The 22,937-nt window shown below is 37.9% G+C and overlaps 1 protein-coding gene across 1 annotated transcript; it reads left to right on the forward strand.

Moving 5' to 3' along the window:
* Positions 1 to 4,917: 4,917 nt before the first annotated feature.
* On the forward strand, positions 4,918 to 21,997 carry LOC134679194 (G-protein-signaling modulator 2). Its single transcript, XM_063538070.1, has 10 exons — positions 4,918 to 5,122; positions 7,228 to 7,457; positions 8,231 to 8,509; positions 8,775 to 9,014; positions 11,437 to 11,701; positions 12,071 to 12,256; positions 12,633 to 12,871; positions 16,261 to 16,456; positions 16,889 to 17,026; positions 17,974 to 21,997. Exons 1-10 carry the CDS (start codon positions 5,078 to 5,080, stop codon positions 18,034 to 18,036), a joined length of 1,881 nt encoding a protein of 626 aa, XP_063394140.1. The 5' UTR covers positions 4,918 to 5,077; the 3' UTR covers positions 18,037 to 21,997.
* The last annotated feature ends 940 nt before the right edge of the window (positions 21,998 to 22,937 follow it).

The following is a 22,937-nucleotide window of genomic DNA, read 5'->3' on the forward strand; positions in this document are numbered from 1 at the left end:
GGTACTTTTGGTTGGTGGCTGCCCTATAGTTTAGTTTCTGTGTGTTTTTTCATGGCATTTGTGTTCTTAATTATAACTTGTAAAATTCAATAAGTAAAACTACAATTTTGCATCAGCCTCCTCACACCGAATTCAAACATGTCATATAAAAGAGATAGGTTAAATTTATCCTTTTTGAAGTTGGGTTATATTTTATTTGTATTGTAGATTCTATCCGTGGATTAGCATAGAGATCATTTAGTACTAGATAGCTGAAATTTGGCAGGAGTAAAACTATCAATTACGCCGACATAATGGTAAAATCAAAAGTAGGATTTTTTATGATACACTCCGCACCCGCACACTTATAAAAGTAACCAGGAATGAATAACGTTTTTCTTTGCAACCAGTATGAGGTGTCGTTGTAGTGTTAAAAAGAAATCTTCAAAAAACATTTTCTAAGACTAAAGTTAATGTATACGGAAATAATCGGTCCAACGTTCAACAAAATGCACGCCCCTTCTCTAACCCTTGAACTGTGAATCCAAAAAAAAGTAAGCATAAATCATGAACCATGAAAGTAAGTTTTCCAATGGAATCAATTTCGAACATGAACTACTTTATCATTATACTTCCTGAAGTACTTTATCATTATAGGCGATCAACGGCACGAAATTGGCACAGCAGTGTACCTACCCCCAGACCAGTTGACGAGCTCTACCTATGTAGGGTCGACAGTATACGCGGTAGTCTCGTATAAAGCTATAGTTACCGTTACCAAGCGGTAGCGGGGGCGTGGTGATCGGATTGACGGCTCCTGCACGGGTATTTGCATAGCTAACGAGGCTCCCTTCACCCGCCCCCTGCAACCTGCCCTCCTCTGGCCATCGGAATTCGCTGAATTCTCTTTGTCATTAGCTATAGGTAGGTAGGTATGTACCTATTTTCCCGAAGCTAGATTTTCGTGTTATGTTATTGCTGTCTAGTGATACGGGTAATTTAGCACGCGACACGATGGTGTTAGTCGTCAAATTGCGAAGTGTCTTGAACTGTACTTATCTGAATGATATTTCATGTTTTCATTACGTACTTAATAGTGTTGATATTTAGCTTTAAATGAATATTTTCACGATATATCGTACAGAATAGGAGATTGCAAAGTCCTAAATTGTGCCAATAATTCATCGACTAAGCTAAAACCCTGATCTATCCGTAGGTAAACATACAATTAAATAAAAAAAAACATTTGACATGTTTTATTGGGCCGACACTTTTGCCAATATAAGTTCCGATGTTTTGGGAGTAAATTCGAAAACAAGGATACAACAAGTAAATAACGTTATAATACCTATCGGACCCTGCCACACTAACATTGGTTGGATCCAAGCCAACATCACTATGCCGGTGCAATGCAACTACCTACTGGATGTCTAGGCAACACGCCATTCACGCCAATAATTTATTTACTGTCGCACTGATATATGGAGAAGAGTGATAGAGAGACACATGCCGTTCGCCACGGAGCGAACGATTGTCATTTTGCTACGCACCCTGTACTGTATTAGGTACAACGGATTAACTCTAGCGAAGGTTTGGCAGCATTGGCTTCAATGACCATCATTGTTTCACTTCCTAAGTAGGCCAAGAAATTAGATTGTTTGAAAGAATTAATTTACAGATGGCCGGAAATCGTTTTAGTACTTTTATTTGGTCCTAAATCCGTGTAATCCGAGTTTTATCAATGCCGTTCCCGGGCGAGGTGTGCCTACATACCTAAGCTCTTTTTCAGTTATCTTGCTTGTAGATCGAAAACGGTACGTCCAACGGAAAATTTGTGCCAATCATGATGAAAATGATAATATCAAAGGATAAGGGTATCTTAATACGTATTCGTATCATTTTAAATTGTCTTTTCTTTGGTAAAAATCATGTTAAAAATCCGAAAACGCCTTTTTTACCAGTGTCTGATCCACCAATCTTGCTGGAGTGACATTAATTGATAGTGGGTTCGGTTCCTTCTACATCGAGTGGTTTGGGCTTTTAGGCCAAGCAATAAGAAGTTATAGAGGGAAACGCTAGGAACACAATTTTTGACTCCGTAACTTTGTTTGGACTAGTTAGGAGGTGAACATATCAAAAGTCCCCGGCCGTAGCCCCGGTGCTGGGGGGTAGAGGGGGGTAAGAAGGTCGAATTTTTCGGTTTTTCATTGATATCTTGGAAACTTTGCGTCTTAGCGACATGACTACTAAGACAAACCGAAAGCTGATAAAATTAGTTACAAGTTTTATCCAGTCAAGTTTTTCGATATCTTGAACAGTTTTTGAGATACCCGCTCTTGAAAGTTTATTTAGGGCTTTCAATTTTATCTTGATATCTACATTAGTGAAGCTGCTAGGCCGTGTTTGGTATCATTTTTGTATAAAACGGGGGTGCTGAATTCATTTTTGGTATCACATTGACACCATTCCTAAGAAAAAATATATAAACTTTAAACAAATAACTTTTTTTTTTAAATTCCTATTCACGCTTAAACCGCTCAACCGATTTAATTGAAATTTAGTATACATATATTTTGAGTCCCAAGACAGGACATAAGATACTTTTTATCTCAATAATCATCCTTTAAAGTTGTGAAATGGAGTATGGGGGGAATTCAACTTCGTCGACGAAACTGAATTCCTGAGATTAATACTGCTTAAGGTAAGGTTTGAAGTCATGTTTGGTATCATTTTCATCTAAATCACAGATGTATACCATCCTAAATTTCATCTAAACCGGTTCATCGGTTATTGACTCCCCATACAAATTTCCACCCCACTTTTCACACCCTCCAAAGATGCTTTTGGTTATAAAAACTATCCTATTTCCTGTGTCGAGACTGAAACTATTTCTATACCAAATTTCAACGAAATTCAGCGGTTTAAGCGTGAAGAGGGATTTTCAAAATTATATTTTTTTAAATTTTTGTTTTACATCGGAATAGTGTCAATGTGATACCATAAATGAATTCAGCACCCCCGATTTATACGAAAATGATACCAAACATGGCCTAACAGCTTCACTGATGTAGATATCAAGATAAAATTAAAATTCCTAAATAAACTTTCAAGAGCGGGTATCTCAAAAACTGTTCATGATATCGAAAAACTTGACTGGATAAAACTTGTAACTAATTTTATCAGCTTTCGGTTTGTCTTAGTAGTCATGTCGCTAAGACGCAAAGTTTCCAAGATATGAATGAAAAACAGAAAAATTCGACCTTCTTACCCCCCTCTACCCCCCAGCACCGGGGCTACGGCCGGGGACTTTTGATATGTTCACCTCCTAACTAGTCCAAACAAAGTTACGGAGTCAAAAATTGTGTTCCTAGCATTTCCCTCTACAACGTTTTTTGAGCATTCATTTCCTAACCTATTTGACAATCCAAGGAAAATTTATCTCCTTAAGGCTCCCAAACTTTATGCTCACCTCCTGGCACAGATTATGAGATTACTTATATACCTAATGCCAATACACACTGTACCAACACTGTACCGACTATGGCGACTATACATGAGTACATGACGTACGCTCATTATTGCAATAAATACCTATTTGCAATATTATGTAAGTAAGGGGACATCCACATAGGGTAAACTCGTCAGTTCGCCGTCCAGTTCCTGTTTCCGTCAACTTGGCGAAGTTGCTACAAAAGAATTGCGTATAATTTGAATATAAACTTCATAAACCTACCTTACCGCATAATTTTGGACTTATTTCAATTATTAAAATCTAAACAATACATCTCTCTACTTAAAAAAACCGGGCAAGTGCGAGTCAACTCGCACACGAAGGGTTCCGTACCATAATGCAAAAAAAGGCAAAAAAAAAACGGTCACCCATCCAAGTAGTGACCCCGCCCGACGTTGCTTAACTTCGGTCAAAAATCACGTTTGTTGTATGGGAGCCCCACTTAAATCTTTATTTTATTCTGTTTTTAGTATTTGTTGTTATAGCGGCAACAGAAATACATCATCTATGAAAATTTCAACTGTCTAGCTATCACTGTTCGTGAGATACACCCTGGTGACAGACGGACGGACGGATGGACGGACGGACGGACAGCGAAGTCTTAGTAATAGGGTCCCGTTTTACCCTTTGGGTACGGAACCCTAAAAATGATATTTCGTAAGTAGCGAATAAAAAATAAATCATATTGGTTGCAGCTTCGCATCCTTGCTTTTCAGAGGTCATAATTTTTTGACCTCTGAAAGGCAAGGATTATTATCTTGGTTATTAACCAAGAAAAAAAAGGTTAGGCGGGAAATGTTCAACGTTCTAGGTAAGATTATTAACTTTTAAGTGATATTATTAGCACGTATTTATACTTAGAAGTATAAAAAAACCAAATCTTATTAGTTTTATGAAGTTTTTTAAAGAAATTAGTGGACTAGAACTAACTTACCAATTTTATGAAGTAGGTAAATATTCTCATATTCTGTTTTCGTCCACGGACGGACAGTTTGGTTAAGATACACATTTTACAACTTTCCAAAACCTACTAGCTTACATTTAAACTGCGCTCAAAAATTCGCGCCAAAAAACCTAAAAAGTTGCAAACCTAAAAAATTTCTTAATGTGGCCAGTGTGATCAGAAGCAAATTCGTACGAAAATTCACCACAAGATGGCTGTAGTGACGCAAAGCAAGGTGTTTATTTTATAATTCAGATTTGTTACTTATTACAATAACATAAAGTCCAATTAGCTTGGCTGTATGGATATAACAAATATAAGTAGGTATTAAATAACAAATTTTAATAAACTACGCTGATTAAAAATCAAGAAGATATACATTATTTTTGAACGCAGCTTTTGTGGCGTACGACACGGTATTCGATTGTGTGTGTGGTTTCCGTTCGTTGTGTTGTGCCAGTAGTGTGTAGTGTTAATTTTTTAATGTGTGCCAGAGTCAGAAGTTTGTAACGTTCGCTCAGTGTTCATAAATTGCACACGCCCTAGTAGTAAAATATACATTAAATACTAAAATATGATAGTAAATTAAGATATATATCATTTTTTTAGTTTTGTTCTGTTGTTGAAGTGTTATCAAAAGAAGAATGTCTGTTAGTGCTAGCGCCGAAAACCTATCTACAGATGCCCAAGTAAGCATTATGTATTATTGTAATGCTAACGTAACTATTAGTCATTTCGAAGAGCTTAATGTTCCACGGCACTAACTTGAAAGTGGGTATCGTTTCGTATTAAATGTGGTATAATATTCCGTTGATTTTCTGTAGTCTTTTGTGAGTCATAGCTTGGGGGACCTAATACGGAAGCAGTGACCTATTAGCGGCTATATCCGCGAGATTCAGCCCTCAGTGCACTATGCAAGTAGGCGTTTGGATTATGATGTTGACACGGACAAATAACAACTTATTTGGTAGGCACAAGCTAATTTATATGGACTGGAATCTATGGCATTTGCAGTTACCTAGTTAAGCATATCAATCCAACTAGGTAATTACATTTTGTTTAGACCTTAAAAAAATGTAATTCAATTAACCAATGTCTAAAATATAATATGTATCTAAAGAAGGATAATAAGTAGCGTTAATTATCAAAATTCAAATGTTTTTCTTAACTGTCAAATACTTATACACAATTCAGAATATGTAATGGAAGAATTGGGTAAATTTTATTCATTTATTTATAAATTTTGTTATCTGGTAATAAAACAGTTTGTAAACAAGTTGAGAATATGACCTGGTTTTATTTTTAACAGCATTAAGTATGTGTTGAGTGAACTGAAAAGACAGGCTTGTTGAATAAATTGGCATTATTGGCAGGAATGTCTGGCTATGTATATGCATTAGGTTATAATGTCTTGATTACATTATTAATTCACCGGTTTTCTTTATTTGTTGTTACATATTATTTTCAAACAAAAGGATATATGGAGCATTCCACGGGCTGTCCCGTACAAACGCATTTTATTTCCTGTGTTGCGACTTTTTTCTCGGTATTTAAAGCAGGCGATTATTTTTCTGTGCATATTTTTGACCATTTGTCATAGAAAAGGAATCTCTTATACCTTTAAATCTTCAGAAACTTCGCGTTTGTACGGGACAACGGTAGACAATTTCATGGAATGCTCCATATGCATGTTTCTTGTAAATAATAAAAATACTGTTTAAAATAGGTGGACCTCCATGCACTTAAGAGGCCCGCTGATTACCAGTTTGCCGGACAATATCAGCCTCTTAGGCCCACTTGCACCATCCCACTAACCCGGGGTTAAGCGGTTAAACTGTTAACCCAGTGTCAAATTGTATGGCAAGTCCAGGTTTAACCGGTTAACCCCGGGTTAGTGGAATGGTGCAAGTGGACCTTAGTTAAATGCCACATGTATTGGTTACTGATTCCAGTATTACATGTGAAATAGAATCCAACAAAGTATTGTTATGTGCATGTAAGCACAAATATGCACACACATATTACAAACATTCTCTTCTGAAAGACTGTAATCTGTCACTAATTTTTAAGTATGCCAAAATATAAGTGCATTCCTGTTGCTAGGGAGGTTTTTGGATTATACTGAGCAACTTTTACTATGGGACCAACCCCAAAAACGCAACAATGTTATTGAAAAGTAATTTTTTTCAGCAATAAAAGTCTCATGCAATTTTATTATACAATCAAAATAAACTAGATTGGAGAGAAAAGACCAGGAAAGCAGACCCCACAATCAGATGGGAATAATAATGCTGAGGAGAGAGAGAGAATCAAAATAAACTAGATTAAGCATTACTGTTATGGTTCCCATTGCTGGGTCATTTTATGTTCATGTTATTAACTAATAGACGATTTTTTTTTTTATTATGAATGGGCTTACTCATGGCCACAGACTAGGCCTAGACGTGGCCTACGGTGGTGTGGTGGTGGTGGTGGTGGTGGTGGTGGTAATTAATTTGCATCAGGGCTAGTAATACCATTTTCTATACAGAATATTTTGATTAAGCCGCTTTTGAGCTTGTTACCAAAAAGACTTAAATGTTTTAATGTTTTAAAACATTAAAGCTGCAAAGATACTCCCTTTAGTTTGCTACATAGGTTCTACAATAAAGACAAACCTCTTCTTATTCTGCCTTGTATAACTGATGAGCTACATCAGAACCCTACACATTGCCCGATATACTAATGGCCATTTATTTAATAACTTATTTCTGTTAACTTTGAGTTTTGATTTGGAATGTTGACATGTTTTCAGAGCTGCGATGGGGGCTCAATGTGCCTGGAGCTGGCGCTGGAAGGCGAGCGGCTGTGCAAGGCCGGCGACTGCCGCGCGGGCGTGGCCTTCTTCCAGGCCGCCATCCAGGCCGGCACCGACGACCTGCGCACCCTCAGCGCCATCTACAGCCAGCTCGGCAACGCTTACTTCTACCTAGGAGACTACAACAAAGCAATGCAGTACCATAAACATGACTTGACTTTAGCTAGGTAAATAGACATTTACCTATAACAATATAGACATATTGTCTATAACATCAAACCAATAACCGTTAAAGCCCTGGTTTCCTAGAAGAGCGGAGTCGTCATATAGGGGCCGTCTTCATACAAAATACTACTCATCCATATTTAGTCGTAATATTTAGTATGGAGACTGCCCCTATATGACCGCACCGCTATCCTAGGAAAACCGAGCTTTAACGGGAAACAAAGGATCGCCGGTTCCATTCGCCAAGGCTAGCCTACAGGACGCCGCTCTATGATTATGAGCACGTGTTAATAACGTTATTGTATGTAGTATGTATGTATGTATGGTATTACAGATAACTCAGTTATCAATTATCTGTAATACCATTGCTTAAATGAATGAATGATCAAGAATTTGATGTTACAAAAATGTTTTTCGAGTGTATTTGTATATGAGACATTATTAGGTGTATTTCGCTTTGATTTGATATAACAAAGCTTTTAGCGTTTGCCGCCTAAACGGATTTTAAAGCCTATGTCAGACTGTGTAAAGTGTGTTTTTTTTTTTTCGATATGGCGCGCGCACAGCCCTATGTGAGCAAGAGCCCTATGTTAGCGGGGGCTAAGGATACGGGCGAGCCTTGCTCATATGCATATCTGTCGCCAGTTTTCCCTTAGTCGCCTTATACGACACCCACGGGACGAGATGGGGTGGTGCTATTCTTTTCTGATGCCGGCACCACACGGCACTGTAAAGTGTGTTTGATTTTCATTTAAATTGGTTTTTCATTTTACAGGACGATGAATGACAAACTGGGCGAAGCCAAGGCATCAGGCAATCTAGGAAACACACTAAAAGTGATGGGGAAATTCTCTGAAGCCATCCAATGCTGCAAACGTCACCTGGAGATATCCCGTTCTCTCGGAGATCGGCTAAGCGAAGGCCGCGCCTTGTATAACCTGGGCAATGTGTACCACGCACAAGGCAAGCAATTGGGACGAGCTGGACAGAACGATCCAGGACATTTCCCACAGGAAGTCAGAGACTGTCTGATGCAAGCCGTTTCTTATTATGAGTAAGTTGTTTTATCATTAGACAGTTTTATACGTTCTGAATAATCTCATTACCTAATACATTAATACGTATGGAGGTCTAAGGAGGAGGCCTATGTTCAGCAGTGGACGTCTTATGGCTGAGATAATGATGATGAATACATAAATCAATCAAGTGGCCCTATGTCCGAATGTCAAAGGCAGTTTTCTCAAACACCATTAGAAGTAGAAGGTTGAAAATTATATGCGCAAATAAAGGTCTTATTGGTCATGTGGTTAACTTTTCAGGGAGAATCTCGAGCTGATGCGAAGCCTAGGTGACAGGCAAGCGATGGGCCGCGCTTGTGGCAATCTCGGCAACACTTGCTACCTCTTAGGAGATTTCGCGAGAGCGATCCGCTACCACACCGAACGACTCCAGATCGCTCAAGAGTTTGGCGACCAACCCGCGGAGCGACGGGCTAACAGCAACCTTGGAAATTCGCATATATTCCTCGGGGAATTTGAAAATGCTGCTGAACATTACAAGTATGTAAACAATGTTAAAGCTCCATTAAGCATTATTGCATCACATTTGTTTGCACACTGATTTTTTGCATACATGATTTTTTTTTATTTTACATATTTTCAAATACCTATATATTGTCTGTGCGGAAAGAGAAGAGTCGTGGAATGTATGGGGCCCAATACATTCTACGACTCTTCTCTTTCCGCACAGACTTTACATATTTACTTTAGAGGGCCGTTATTCGACGACTGATGTGACGTGGGTACCATACATTTATTGACATCTCTGATAAACGTCCTATTGTTATGTTCCTATATTATTTGAAATACTTTCGATAACGACCTATACGTAATGTTTCATAATGAGTAATGAATATCATATCCATATCAGCTAAAAAAAAAGCGCTGGTGGCCTAGCGGTAAGAGCGTGACTTTCAATCCGGAGATTGCGGGTTCAAACCTCGGCTCGTAGAGTTTTTCGGAACTTATGTACGATTTATTTGTAATTTAACTGGTTGGTTGACTTCAATAAATGTATTTTCTTTCTTTCTTTCAAATATCATTTGATATTTCCCAGTCGCTTTTCGGTGAAGGAAAACATCGTGAGGAAACCGGACTTATCCCAATAAGGCCTAGTTTTCCCTCCGGGTTGGAAGGTCAGATGGCAGTCGCTTTCGTAAAAACTAGTGCCTACGTCAATTCCTGGGATTAGTTATCAAGCGGACCCCAGGCTGCCATGAGCCGTGGCAAAATGCCGGGACAGAGCTAGGAAGAAAGAAGAATCCATATCAGACAAAATAGTCATTAATTACTTAGTGTCCGAAAATGATTAGGACTTTGTACAATTCTTCCTTGTACAAAGTCCTAATCTAACCTTACCTTAGAAACGACTGCGCTGCGTGTCCTGGGCCCAGAAATTCTGCTACAACAAATGCTCACGCGACGTAATTTATGATTATTATTAACTATGATTGTATTTACTGCGAACTACTAAATACATTTTATTATTATAAGTCAAACATGCCTATGAACAAAATTACATTAAATCTAAACTTAAACATACCTACACACTGTTTTCTGCGAGTAATCTCGTTAATATCAAAGAGCATATACTTAATCACTACGTTCTATTAATATTTATTTATATTTATTCGTTAATATTTTCGAATTTAGGGTATGACTATGACAGAAGGTTACATAAAACTGACGTGACATTATTATTTCTTTAGACGCAGAGGGGCTTTGATGCATTTTTATGAAAAGGTTAAATACTTGGGTCAACCTATGTTTAACCTCGGAGACCAGTCACCAGCAATAATATACACAACGAAGACCGCAAAAATATCTGACACGATCTTATTTGTACAGCCATAAGAGCGTGTCACATTCTTTTGCGGCCTTCGAAGAGTAACATATTATTGCAGGTGACTGACCCAATGTGCAATACGATCTACTCTGTTTCAATATAAAGCTCGGAGTAATTAACAATGGAGCCGCCATTAACAGGCGTTCCCCTCTGTCGAAAATAGGCGGCCAATGGTCAACCACATGTCAACCATATGTATGGACTGACGTTTATCTGACATGACGTACCTATACATTTGATGTGCCCCTCCCCCGCAAAAAACGGCAGACTATTTTGTACCGAAAATTTTACACATGGCGTCTCCATTGTTAATTACTCCGAGATCTAAAGTCAAGTTTCAACCTTTCATAAAGCAAATATAGTAGCATTTCATTTGTTTCATTGCTTTCTCAAACAAACGGCCCGATATACATTAATTTTGTAGCAAAGAATTTACATTAACCTATCCTGTTTTTTAGTCATGCGAGTTAAAATGTACCCATTTACAAATTAATTGCACATAAGCTTATAAGCATTAGAACAAATCTCAGATGGCGATGCGAAATTATTAGTACACTAACTTTACCTCTTATTACTTTACCATAAAGGAGCTGCTAATGGATCCGGAACATGGTTATTTTTCTCCCAACAATTACATACTTAAATGCTTGCGAGTTCAGCTTTGCATTAACTACATCATGATACCTGTTATATTGATATGCCTTGCAGTGAATGAAACGCTTTGAAACATTCAAATATAATGGAGTTGCTCTGAAAGGTTCAGTGTATAAGATTAGTTAAAATCAAAAACCAATATTACCTTTAATTTAAATGTGTAATACTAAAAATACATTCATCCAAACATGCCTTTGCGATAATATAACATGAATACCTACATGTGATGCGATTTATTTGTGATACTTACTAACTTGGAAAATAAGGTGCACGCGAATGCGAATTTAAACTTTAGAGTAGTTTAGAGTATAAAAATCGAGAGTTTAATTTTAGGTAATGAATAAAAAAAATAGTTTTAGACATTTGTCGCAATTTATTAATTTCTGAAATAATGAGTATTGTAATACAAGTACGATTCCACAGGCGAACTTTGGCTTTGGCTGAGGAGCTAGGCGACGCCGCGGTGGAGGCGCAAGCTTGCTACTCGCTAGGCAACACGTACACGTTGCTGCGCGAGTACCGCATAGCCGAGGAGTACCACGCGCGCCACCTCGCCTCCGCCAGGAAGCTGCAGGACCGCGTGGGCGAGGGCCGCGCCTGCTGGTCGCTAGGCAACGCTCACGCCGCCCTAGGGAATCATGAGAAGGCTCTCTATTATGCCAACGAGCATTATAACATATCTAAAGAGGTATATATTATGTAAAATTACAAATCTAACTGTATACGTCTGTTAGCCTTTCAAGCATCATCATCACTATGCGGGGTAGTTGATTTACAAAAAAATATATGATCGAGTTTAAAAACGCTGATGATCTCCCTCAAATGAACCACTTCACCAATTAAATTTGTTAACGTCTGGTTATATTTCTTACTGCATGCTATCCGGTCCCACTATATCTATTATAGTGGGACCGGATAGCAAGTAACAAAACAACAAATGAAAAACTCATTCAATTGTTTACCGTATTCCTGCACAATCAATTCCCAATTTCTGCGGGAACATCTGTTCCTTCATCCTTGTGTTAATATCAACCTAACACATGTAATGACCTTATAGCTAGGGGATGTCCTGGGAATGGCGACAGCTCAGATGAACATAAGCGACCTCCGCAAAGTATTGGGGCTGCCGACCGAAGCGGAGCCCGCGCCGCCCGTCATCCCGGACGACAGCTGCGCTCCTCGCACGCCCTTCAACGCTCTGCGCGTCCGCCGACAGAGTATGGAGCAACTCTCCCTCATACCTGTAAGTGTAACGCATATATGGCAGGAAATACCCCTGTAAGTTTTATTTACGTGACTTGTGTAACTTGAATGCCAGATTTGGATAAGAGATGATTAGAGTTAGACCAATAAAAGTCTGCAGCGATTTTGATAGTCCACGCAGTGCAAGTGTTATACGTTTAATTTCATAGAATAATTTCACACTTGCACTGCGTGGAGCGCTATCAAAATCTCTGCAGACTTTTCTTGGTCTTTCTCTATAACTTTTCTTGTCCAAATGAAAATTGTGATCGAGGAGACCAACCGCGTCTGAGGTGGCTCCAAACTTGATAAAAGGTGTTCAAACTCTTGAAACTAATTGGTTTATAATAATGACGTTTAATTTCGCTTATTTTTAGATAACTCCTGATGGCAAAAAGAATGAGGAAGAGGAAAAGGATAAGAAGCCGGAAGTGGTTCGAACAGAGTCTGAAGACAATCCCGTGGAATCATTCTTCGAATTGTTGACCAGATGCCAATCGGAACGGATGGACGAGCAGAGGGCGACGCTCAACGGCAACAAGGAAAACAGGCCGAAGACCAAGAGCTCCAGCAACAAGCTGCAGCGGTCTGCTAGTAGCGGAAATCCTAATAACGGGTATGTTCTGAAACTTCCCCTGGCACTTGAATACAAAAAAAAAACCGGGCAAGTGCGAGTCGGACTCGCGCACGTAGGGTTCCGTATCATAAAGCAAAAAAAAAAACGGAAAAAAATGCAAAAAGAAAACGATCACCCATCCAAGTACTGACCACGCCCGACGTTGCTTAACTTTGATCAAAAATCACGTTTGCTGTATGGGAGCCCCACTTAAATCTTTATTTTATTCTGTTTTTAGTATTTGTTGTTATAGCGGCAACAGAAATACATCATCTGTGAAAATTTCAACTGTCTAGCTATCACGGTTCGTGAGATACAGCCTGGTGACAGACAGACGGACAGACGGACGGACGGACGGACAGCGAAGTCTTAGTAATAATAGGGTCCCGTTTTACCCTTTGCGTACGGAACCCTAAAAAACCAGCAAATAGAATAGTTTTTTGTAACCTTCAAACGTATTCGCATATAAAACGGGACTATACTTTAATTTACGGATTATGAAGTCTGTTTTACTTTTTTTTTAAGATCAATTTTATTTTTGCATTCCTAAGTTGTAACTTTTTCTTATAAGTGATGCATTATTCTGCAAGACTCGTTCCTGTCTGGCCAAACTGTAAATTCACTATGCATTTTTACGCTTCGGGTAGGTATGTTTCAAGCTTCAAGGTCTGGATCTGAAGCCATCAACATTTGAGGAATTGGACCTCACGGAACCCATCATCAGAACTGGACCTTAACACAAATATTCGTTTAGAGAGCAGCACTTCATCAAATGACATTATTTTTGATGAAAATGCTCAGTTTATTGATGAAAATACTAAAATAGCTACTTATATGTATCCCTATAAGATTTGACAAGTTCCCTGGATTCCTCATGGATCCCATCCTTAGAACTGGGTTTCAACAAAAACGGGACCAACTTGGGAATAGTCCCAATGTGTATAGACACATTTAAACCCCGATTTTCCAAAGCTCTAACGGAGTTCTAACATACATACAAAAAAATAAAAATACGGTCGAATTGATAACCTCCTCCTTTTATGGAAGTCGGTTAAAAATTACCAACACTGACAGAAAAGGAATCATGTTTGTGTTTTTTACTATATTAACGGGTTGGCTTAAAGTAATGAGAATTTTCGTTTTCGAAAATATAAAAAAAAGACAATAGCTATGGGTTTTCGAAATTTTACAATGATAAACAAGAGCATATTTTAAATTACAAGAAAACATTATATATACAATAACGTCTCCCACTTCCGATTTCTCATAACTGTGTTCAAACCCTCTGCGTCATGCTTTGGACAACGTTTTATTCACATTCCATAACTATTTTATTGCCGTTAATTTTAATTATTTCGGCATATTAGCTTGTTATCTATATCATGCCATCATTCACAATTGCTAACTGACTAAAAATTGTCATGAAATCTGCAACTGATTGATATTTAGAGAAAATTGTTTATGTATCATATTTTGGTAAAATGTATGAAATTACGTTTTAACTGGTTTTAGGCTCTCGCGGAAAAACGACTAAACGTTTCCAACCCTAGAATATCCCCAAGACTTAAATCAATCGAAGAATTTTGGCAAATATTATATACTCTGATATGTATATTGCGATAGTAGGCAAAAATATTATAGAATAAAATAAATTTTACCGTGTAATTACAAAACGATCAGTCAGAGAGTACTTGGTAGTTTGTCCAAAGTGAAAAGCAAACGGTCAGAAGTATGTTACGTAAACTAACACAAGGGAGGCCAATTACTTCATTCTTGAATTTGGTTCTAATGTTGGATATTGCATAGTTCTTCAGTATAACATCCAGAAATCCATGGCCATTGTCTTTTTGTTTTTATGTCCGAAAACAAAAATTCTCATTACTTTAAGCCAACCCGTTACATACATTACAAAGAACAACAATGTATTATTTCAAAAGTATTCTTTCGTTTCGCGCGTGATCGTTGTAATCAAGTCATAATCCCACATGACCGACCCGCCAGTGATGTTATGAACGCAAAACATAAACGGTTGCGTTCGGTGGCTTTCGCGATAAAACTCCGCGCTTATTGAAAGCCAACCCGTTTTGTCGTAGTTGGCAAAAAAAACATTGCCTGTCAATTTCCATTTGGTCCTGAGATAGTATCGCTTCAAGCAGCTTAAATAAGGCGATAAAAAAATACTTGTGTGGGTATACAAAAATAACAGGCTCAGTTTATCATGAATATCATGATCTTCACATTTCACGGTTGTTATCTGATTGGCACTTAAGATTTATCTTGGCGTGTATTGTTATCGACGTTATCGTTTCTCAACAAGGTTTTCCTACAACAGCAATTGTTAAGACAGTACTTTTTACGCTTGGTCTGGGAAAAGAAAATGTGAACGTAATTTCCGCACGAAATATGCCATATGAATAAATAAGCGAACCTCACTTATCAGTAATATTGTACCATAATTTTAGATAAGTAGAATGTGTTTACATAATAACATAAGGGTATGCTATAACCTTGTGTTTAAAGTAGAGCGCTAGACGGGCAAAGTCAACACAGTGCCTGAAACAGCCCAGTGCGCAATCATGTACAATGGTTCTCGCGCGCAGTTTCAATGTCACTTGAGCGGCAAATCGTATGCTCGTTATACTTGTACCATTGTTTCACGCCATAGAAACGCAAAACATGGACAGCCATGAATCTGAGGAATTATTAAAGTACGTACGTATTACACAACGTAGTTAATTATTTACGTATATAGATGTTATTAATTTTAAAGTTTAAGTTACATGAAAAGTTAGTTTACAAAACACATTTGAAGAACAAAAAATTATCATAACAGTTTTATTTTGAAGAAATCATTTTAGTAAATAAGGAAATTGTGAATGGGTTTGTTCTACCTTTTGTAATTGATGACTTATATTATTGATGTTTTTTTTTTATTATTCAAACTGCTACCAATAGTTATTGCTAGGATACATTTTTCAGACTGCTCTGCTTTGTAGTTGTAATTTGTGTTAGATGTCTTCGTAGCACCATCATAAGGTGAAGTGTGTTTTCTAGTAAACCAATTAATTTCTATATAAATCAGTATTTAAATATTGGCTGTCCTACTGATTCCCCAAATTTTGGTCTTTGTCACATGCTTTGTGTTAACTTGTGTTAGTCGGCGGCTGACGTTACGCCAGTTAACCCCACAGTGAAAATGTCGGCACATTCACTTTTCTTATGAAGTGATGAACCATCGCTTTTCCTTTCTATATGTTGAATGTGATGCTGACGATAAAAGCAGTGGAAAGACTAGCTCAGTTCCTAGTAGCTCAGCATTAGTTGAACGACCAGGCGCAAATAAAATAGATTTCATACTACTGTTTCATATGATTTGTCTGTTGTTCCAGGCCGACAGACGCAATGCTGGATATGATAACGGATAAGCAGTCGGAGCGAATGGACTCACAGCGCGCCGAGCTGCGTCCAGCGCCGAAGAAACTGAGCATAGAGAACAAGGGCGCCTCTCTGCCAGGCCTGCGGCCGCAGCAGACCACCAGCACTAAGCCTGAAGACGATTTCCTGGACATGCTGGCTCGCGTACAGGTAAGCTTCAACGCACTGCGGTACTGGGCCGAAAGACCTGATACAAAGTATGGTTAATTACGAGTTAGAATGATTGCCGCAGTGAACGTGTAATGCCTGTCGTAAAAGTAACGAAACGTATTTTCGGTATACGTCTACATTTCAAGCCTGGAGACACCGTATTCATTCATTCTTGTCGCACTCACAACTACGCGAGAAAACCGGTCCGCGTGTAAATGTAAGGACATTACAATGTTTGCAGTCACACTTGTATAGGCATTAAAATATTCTTGTGATCCTTTTCTGAAAGCCATTCGTTTCATAAACCCACACTTGTATTTTAATGCCTTTCATTGTGAATCAGTCACAAGACTACTATTGGGGTACACTTGTCCGTGGCAAATTGCAGCTCTCTAGTTGTAACAAGCCTCTCTGTAATGATATTTGGTCCAGGGCTCCCGTTTGGAGGACCAGCGCTCAGAGCTGCCGCCGCCCAAGCCAGAGGAGCGCCCGAAGACCGTGCCCGATGACGACTTCTTCGCTCTCCTCATGCGCGCACAAGCTGGACGAATGGAGGACCAAAGAGCTACTGTAAGTTATATTCGTGGAAATGTATAAAGCTCCCCGTTCATATTTAAGTATTGGCTGCCGCTTGGTACAAACTCTGAACACAACTGTAGGTACATCATACAACTGTTATAGAACCACTCTTATTTCTTGTTGTGGGCGGTTATTTAAATCTGTTAACAAGTAAGTCATCCAACACAAGTTGCAAATCAGCCTGGTTATGATAGACAATTGAGCACAAATAAAATAACCCATTTCTGTGTACCTCATTCCCGTTGCCAGGGAGATTTCGGGACTAACTATACTGAGCAACAACTACGGAATGCAGTTATTTTTCTGCTGTTTTCTGTCACAAAAGTTAAATGTTAAAATGTTTTAATAATCACTACTAAAACAAGAAACAGAAAAAAGTTCGTCCACGTAAGTGCTACTTCAGGGGCCCGTTTCTCAAAAGCTTGTAACTTGTAATACAAGCGGATGTCACTTTTTGACAGCTTTTGTTAGAAAGGGACTTCCACTTGTATTACCAGTTACAAGCTTTTGAGAAACGGGCCCCAGGTATTTATACCTATCATATCTGGGTTATGTATGAATGTTAGTGCAAAGTTAGCGTGGTCAGAGTCTACATCAGTAAATAATATTTTAGTAGTTTAGATATAGGAAGAGCTTTAGATGCTTCATGTCATCATCATCATCATCTCAGCCATAAGACGTCCACTGCTGAACATAGGTCTCCCCCTTGGACCTCTATTCGCATCCAGCGTCTTCCGGCGGCCTTGACAAGGTCGTCCGTCCATCTTGTGGGTGGACGTCCTACGCTGCGCTTGCTAGTCCGTGGTCTCCACTTGAGCGCTTTTCGGCCCCATCGGCCATCTTCTCTGCGCGCAATGTGGCCTGCCCATTGCCACTTCAGCTTGCTAATCCGGTGGGATGCTTTACGTATAAAATGTAAAAAATATTGTTTGTTCTAGATCCCGTTACAATCGTCTACTGACAATCGTCGCAACAAGGGAGGATCAAGCGTAAAGAAATAAACGTATCGGTAACCACTGAGCGCGGAACTCCCGTAACATAATTAAAAGTACAATGTACAGCGAGCTGCAAAAGTGCATACAAGTGGGTGAAGTGGGTATGCACATTTGCAGCTGGGTGTAAATCACATAATAATACATTGTACAACAAAATATATACGAGCCCTAATGCATAAGTTTTCGTTTAGTCAACATTTATTTGGGTTCTATTTGTACCAAAAATTCGTTTCAGATAAAAATCTAACGCCTTTTAATACTATTGCTAAAATAGCTAACACTTTTAGTTTTTTTTTTGTATATAGGTATACAAGAATAATCTATTTTAAGATAAAATAAATTAATCGTTCTTTTTTATAAGACTTTTAAAGCGCGATTGTAAATGTGAGCTTCGAGGCTATACTGCGAAATTTTAATTGAAGACGATAGTTTCATGTTTTAATTAATCAAGAAATTATTTCACTATTTTTAGTCCAATTAATTTAACTATGTAAGAGTGGTATTCCATCTAATCATCTAATATTTTGGTCCAATGTCATTGCGTCTCACTATCTCATTAAACTGGACATGTGGAATACCAGCCGAACATGCAAATGTTTTGAAAGGTTAGCCCAACAACGGGAGAATAACCCCCCTAGCCCTTTTTTAAAGTTTTTACCAAAATCGACTTAGTAGTTTTGACGTTTCGGTGAAACAAAAGACAGCAATATACAGTTAAAAACATACCCTTTCCGTAGACGGATAAAAAATATGAATATCATACTATCATACAGTAGAATCCGTTTATTATGACTCCGCATATACTGACCAACCGCTTACTATGACGCAATTACTGTGCGAAGTTTGGTTTCCATATAAAATTCTACGTGACGAAGTCGGATAAGATGACTTCGCTTATAGTGACAATTCGCTTACTATGACCTATAAATCCTATTGATATGGAATTATGTCCGGTTATACTGACAATTCGCTGGTTTTCGTTGCCGTACCTACGTCTTTCATTACGAAACGTTTGATGCGTGAGTGGCGTGTAAGTTGTTTTTGTTTTGATTCTCGAGATAATTGGTACACGGTTAATAAAACTCATCTCTTGCAAAGGAATTTGACTTTTGAGATTAATTTGGAAAAAGTAATAAAAATAAGAAGTTAATCCACTATGCTTTATATGACATCCGCTTAGTATGACGTGTTTGTCACTTCCCTTCGATGTCATTATAAGCGGATTCTACTGTATTTGTTTTAGGTACACTAAACGACCTTTTCTGCATTGGGGCTCGATTGGCCAAATTTTTTAAGGAGAGACAAATAAATATCTGACGTAATTGTTTGTATAAGTGGAGGCATCACCATTTTAATAGGTACTTCCTGTGTTACACATAATGTTTTTCATGTAGCCTAAGAGCTACCCAGTTGCACCTAAGAAAAAAATATCATTTTTAAATCGGCAATTAATACAAATATGTATGTATATTATTTGGCTAATTCGCGAAATAATAACGTGCAAGACAGTGTCAACCCGTTATAATTACTTGCGTATGCAATTAATGTTTCCCGGCTAGCAATGTACAAATTGCAGAACATTCCCAAAAAGCGGAAACGTTCTCGAGAATGTTTTCAGAACATTCCTGCAACATGGAAATTATTGTTTAAACAAGAGAATATACTTGAAATAAAGTTTAAATAGGCATAACTTAAAACTAAATGTTATTATGCATATATTATTGTCTATTACAGTTAGCTATTTTGTTGATGTGATAAATTTATCAATAAGTTGCTTAAATTCTCATTGTATATCAGAGAACATTTCGACTTTCGACAATTTTTTCCAAAAATTTTGTTTTGTTTCATTAGAATCTAGAAAGGCCTCTATCTCCCGCCACGCCAAATCTCAGGGCGCTCGGACCAACATGAAAAAATTAAAAAAAAAGTCGGCCATTTTGATTTTTTTTAATGCAGTTTGTTTTGTCTCGGGGCCCTCTATGACATTTGGTCGAGCACCCCCCACCTATCACGCACCGTTTAAAAGTTGCCATACAAAATAAAAGGGGCCAGTTTTCCCGCAATTGTAACATTTTTCCAAAAATAATTTTTCATAGGTATCTAGGAGACCCCGAGATTCCGTGACCAAAATTTGAGCGCGCTAGGAAAAAATTAAAAAAGTTTAAAAAAAAAGTCGGCCATATTGAAAAAAAAATGGTGGCGTCAAAAACTGCCAGGGTCCCTCTATGACATTTGGTCGAGCACCCCCCCACCTAAGTCTGACCGTTTGGCCGGGCCGTCATACATTTTTCTGACCAGAAGCGGACGACCAAAAGTCGGAATTTTCTGGGGGTAAGGACTACACCTAAACTATCGTGAATATTCATGGTGTAAACTACGATAAATAAATAAATTCTCGTTCTCGAGAACATTCTCAGAAGTTACCGAGAATTTCTCATGTGGAAAGTTTCGCAACTTTGGAAAGTTCTCGTGCGTGCATTGCTATTCCCGGCGCGAAAATAAAAAAAAATTAACAAAATAATACCCCTCTTTAGAATACCACAAAATGATACTAATATTATCACCAAAACAAAAACACGTGATTGGGATACCTAATTACAATATTTTTGCTACCTTTCTGGACTGGAAATCGGTTCACAAAATTTAAAGCTCCAGTCATAACAAAGGTACTGATTGTAGAGAACTAAGGAAAAATCGTGTCCTTTAGTTTGGGAGCTGAAATAGATGGCGTATATTTACGCGACAAGTGCCAAAAACACTACTCGTTTGTCATGCCATGGATTTTATCTTAAGCACCTATGCCATGCCAATGAGATCCAATGTCATTCGCGATATTTTCAGCCGACATAAGGCAAGGTGGTAGAACAACGAAGGCGCCAACGCTTAAAGGTGTAAAGAATTGCATACATTATATAATAAGTCGATTGTGCTACTGGGACGGGAGTCTCGAATAAGCCCTGAAATCTGTCGTTAACAATGGCCACTCCATGCCACGCTAACCTTCCTACATTCCAACTATTAATGATAGTTGCATGCTATGATAGCAAAAGTTATTAAAAACCCCGAATGCACGTACTACATATTAGTAAATAATTCTTGTGCCTACTAAAACGGTAACTCTGTATTACTTAAGGTATATTTTTTATTAAGTATCTACATATATCATAGTTTGATTAAGTACTTCATGAAAAATGCTAGCATACATTATTAATTAAATGAATACGTATATAAATTGTGTGTCCAAGACAGATGTTGGTTGTAGCAAGTTCTTATTATTATTGTGGTCCTATTCTCGTCAAATACACAAAAGTGAACAATAACAATTTTTAAACAGCCGCTGATTATAAATAAAAAAATAATAATAATAAATTACGGATGATATTAAATTACCTAGATATGCTAAGTTCGCTTGAATTAAGTGCTTTAAAATATTGTTAACTTTGAAATTAATTTTCTTACGGTTATGAAATTTAGTAAATAGAAATGAATATATTTATAAATTGAAGGAATTGATTAAAGTTACGATGTTTAGAATAAACTCCTTGTGCGAAAGGTTTCCCATTTGGCTTGTTTGGCAAAAATTAGAAATCTTACTGTTGGTTAAATTAAGAACGAATGTTGTGGCACCACTGAGTGAATTTATGATTGGAAAAGGATTTTACTTATGTGATATTTTAGCACTAATTGTATGAAGTGTTCGTTAATCTCCTAACCTCGATCTACTAGTTAATGACATCGGTACTTTAAGGGAATTTCACCACATATGCATCATTTCAGTTAATAGCGTATATGTGAACTTTAATTGACCATCTTCCGTGAGATTAATTTGTAGTCTTAGTACCTACTTATTATTTCAACTTAGCTAGGTTCGAAAGATATTGAAAGGAGATTTTCCGTCATTTTTTTCACACACTACACTACACAGATTATAAAAACAGTATGATAAAAAATATAATGCTTTATGGTGTTTGCAGTGTGTTTTTTTTATTGATCCATTAATAAATTATTTACAAGTTCTTTTGACTGCTCATTATGTATTTATTAAAAAACTATTTTCGAATATTTATGAATGGTTTGAAAGTAATACTTAATTTATGTTTTTGAAAATACTCGCCTGCGCGTACGGGAGCGACGGGGTAGGACGACTAATGGTAACATTCCATTTCTAACCGCAGCTGCACTACCGGTACTGAACGCGTCGCTGTCATTGTCAATTTCCATAGTAAAATGAACAGTAATGCAGCTGTCGTTGGAAATGGACTGTCACTTTAGGGCGATGGGGAAGGTGCGGCCGGATGTACTGTACGCCTGCCGTTCCCGTACCGCGCAGGCGAGGACTCATTTAAGCGGTCGGTCTATAGAGTATAGACGATCGAATATGAGCTAAATTAAATGCGTGTATACAATATTTACATATTCATGATCATAAATTACGTGGTCGTTTGTATTGTAACTAATAGATAAGGGAGGGCTATACAAGAAACTTATGTATGGTATGACTTCATCTCGTCCACATTTGTTAGTCTTGTAAAATGTACCCTTACTTTATTCTTATACTTTGTACTAATGTTAAAAATAGAAAATGTTTTTTATATAAAATGACTTATTTATGGCATGGTAGAGCTACCTACTGAATAAAATAACAAATTTTGTATACTTTGTGTAATAATATGTCAAATTCATTATCCTGGGAGGTATATTTAAAGAATAACCTGGTAGACAGGACACTTCCAGCTAGATTCTAGGTTACTAGAGAAGTATGTTAATATTTTGTAATGTAGGGTGTCCGCTAGCTAGCGCGGTTGCACGGAGCGGATGAGGTGAGCGGGTTAACGAAAAGTAGTATGAGCATCCGTGCACCCGCTCCAGCTAGCAGAGTCCCGCAAATAGGAGAAACGTGTTGACTC

The sequence above is a fragment of the Cydia fagiglandana genome, chromosome Z (genome assembly GCF_963556715.1).
Source record: "Cydia fagiglandana chromosome Z, ilCydFagi1.1, whole genome shotgun sequence".
Taxonomy (NCBI): Eukaryota; Metazoa; Arthropoda; class Insecta; order Lepidoptera; family Tortricidae; genus Cydia; species Cydia fagiglandana.

What these genes read in the sequence shown, in the direction of transcription:
- LOC134679194 (XM_063538070.1), top strand. Translation starts at nt 5,078, where the DNA reads ATGTCTGTTAGTGCTAGCGCCGAAAACCTATCTACAGATGCCCAA. An exon ending in AGCAACTCTCCCTCATACCT is followed by an intron (nt 12,257 to 12,632) that starts GTAAGTGTAACG and finishes GCTTATTTTTAG; the next exon opens with ATAACTCCTGATGGCAAAAA. An exon ending in AGCGGAAATCCTAATAACGG is followed by an intron (nt 12,872 to 16,260) that starts GTATGTTCTGAA and finishes CTGTTGTTCCAG; the next exon opens with GCCGACAGACGCAATGCTGG.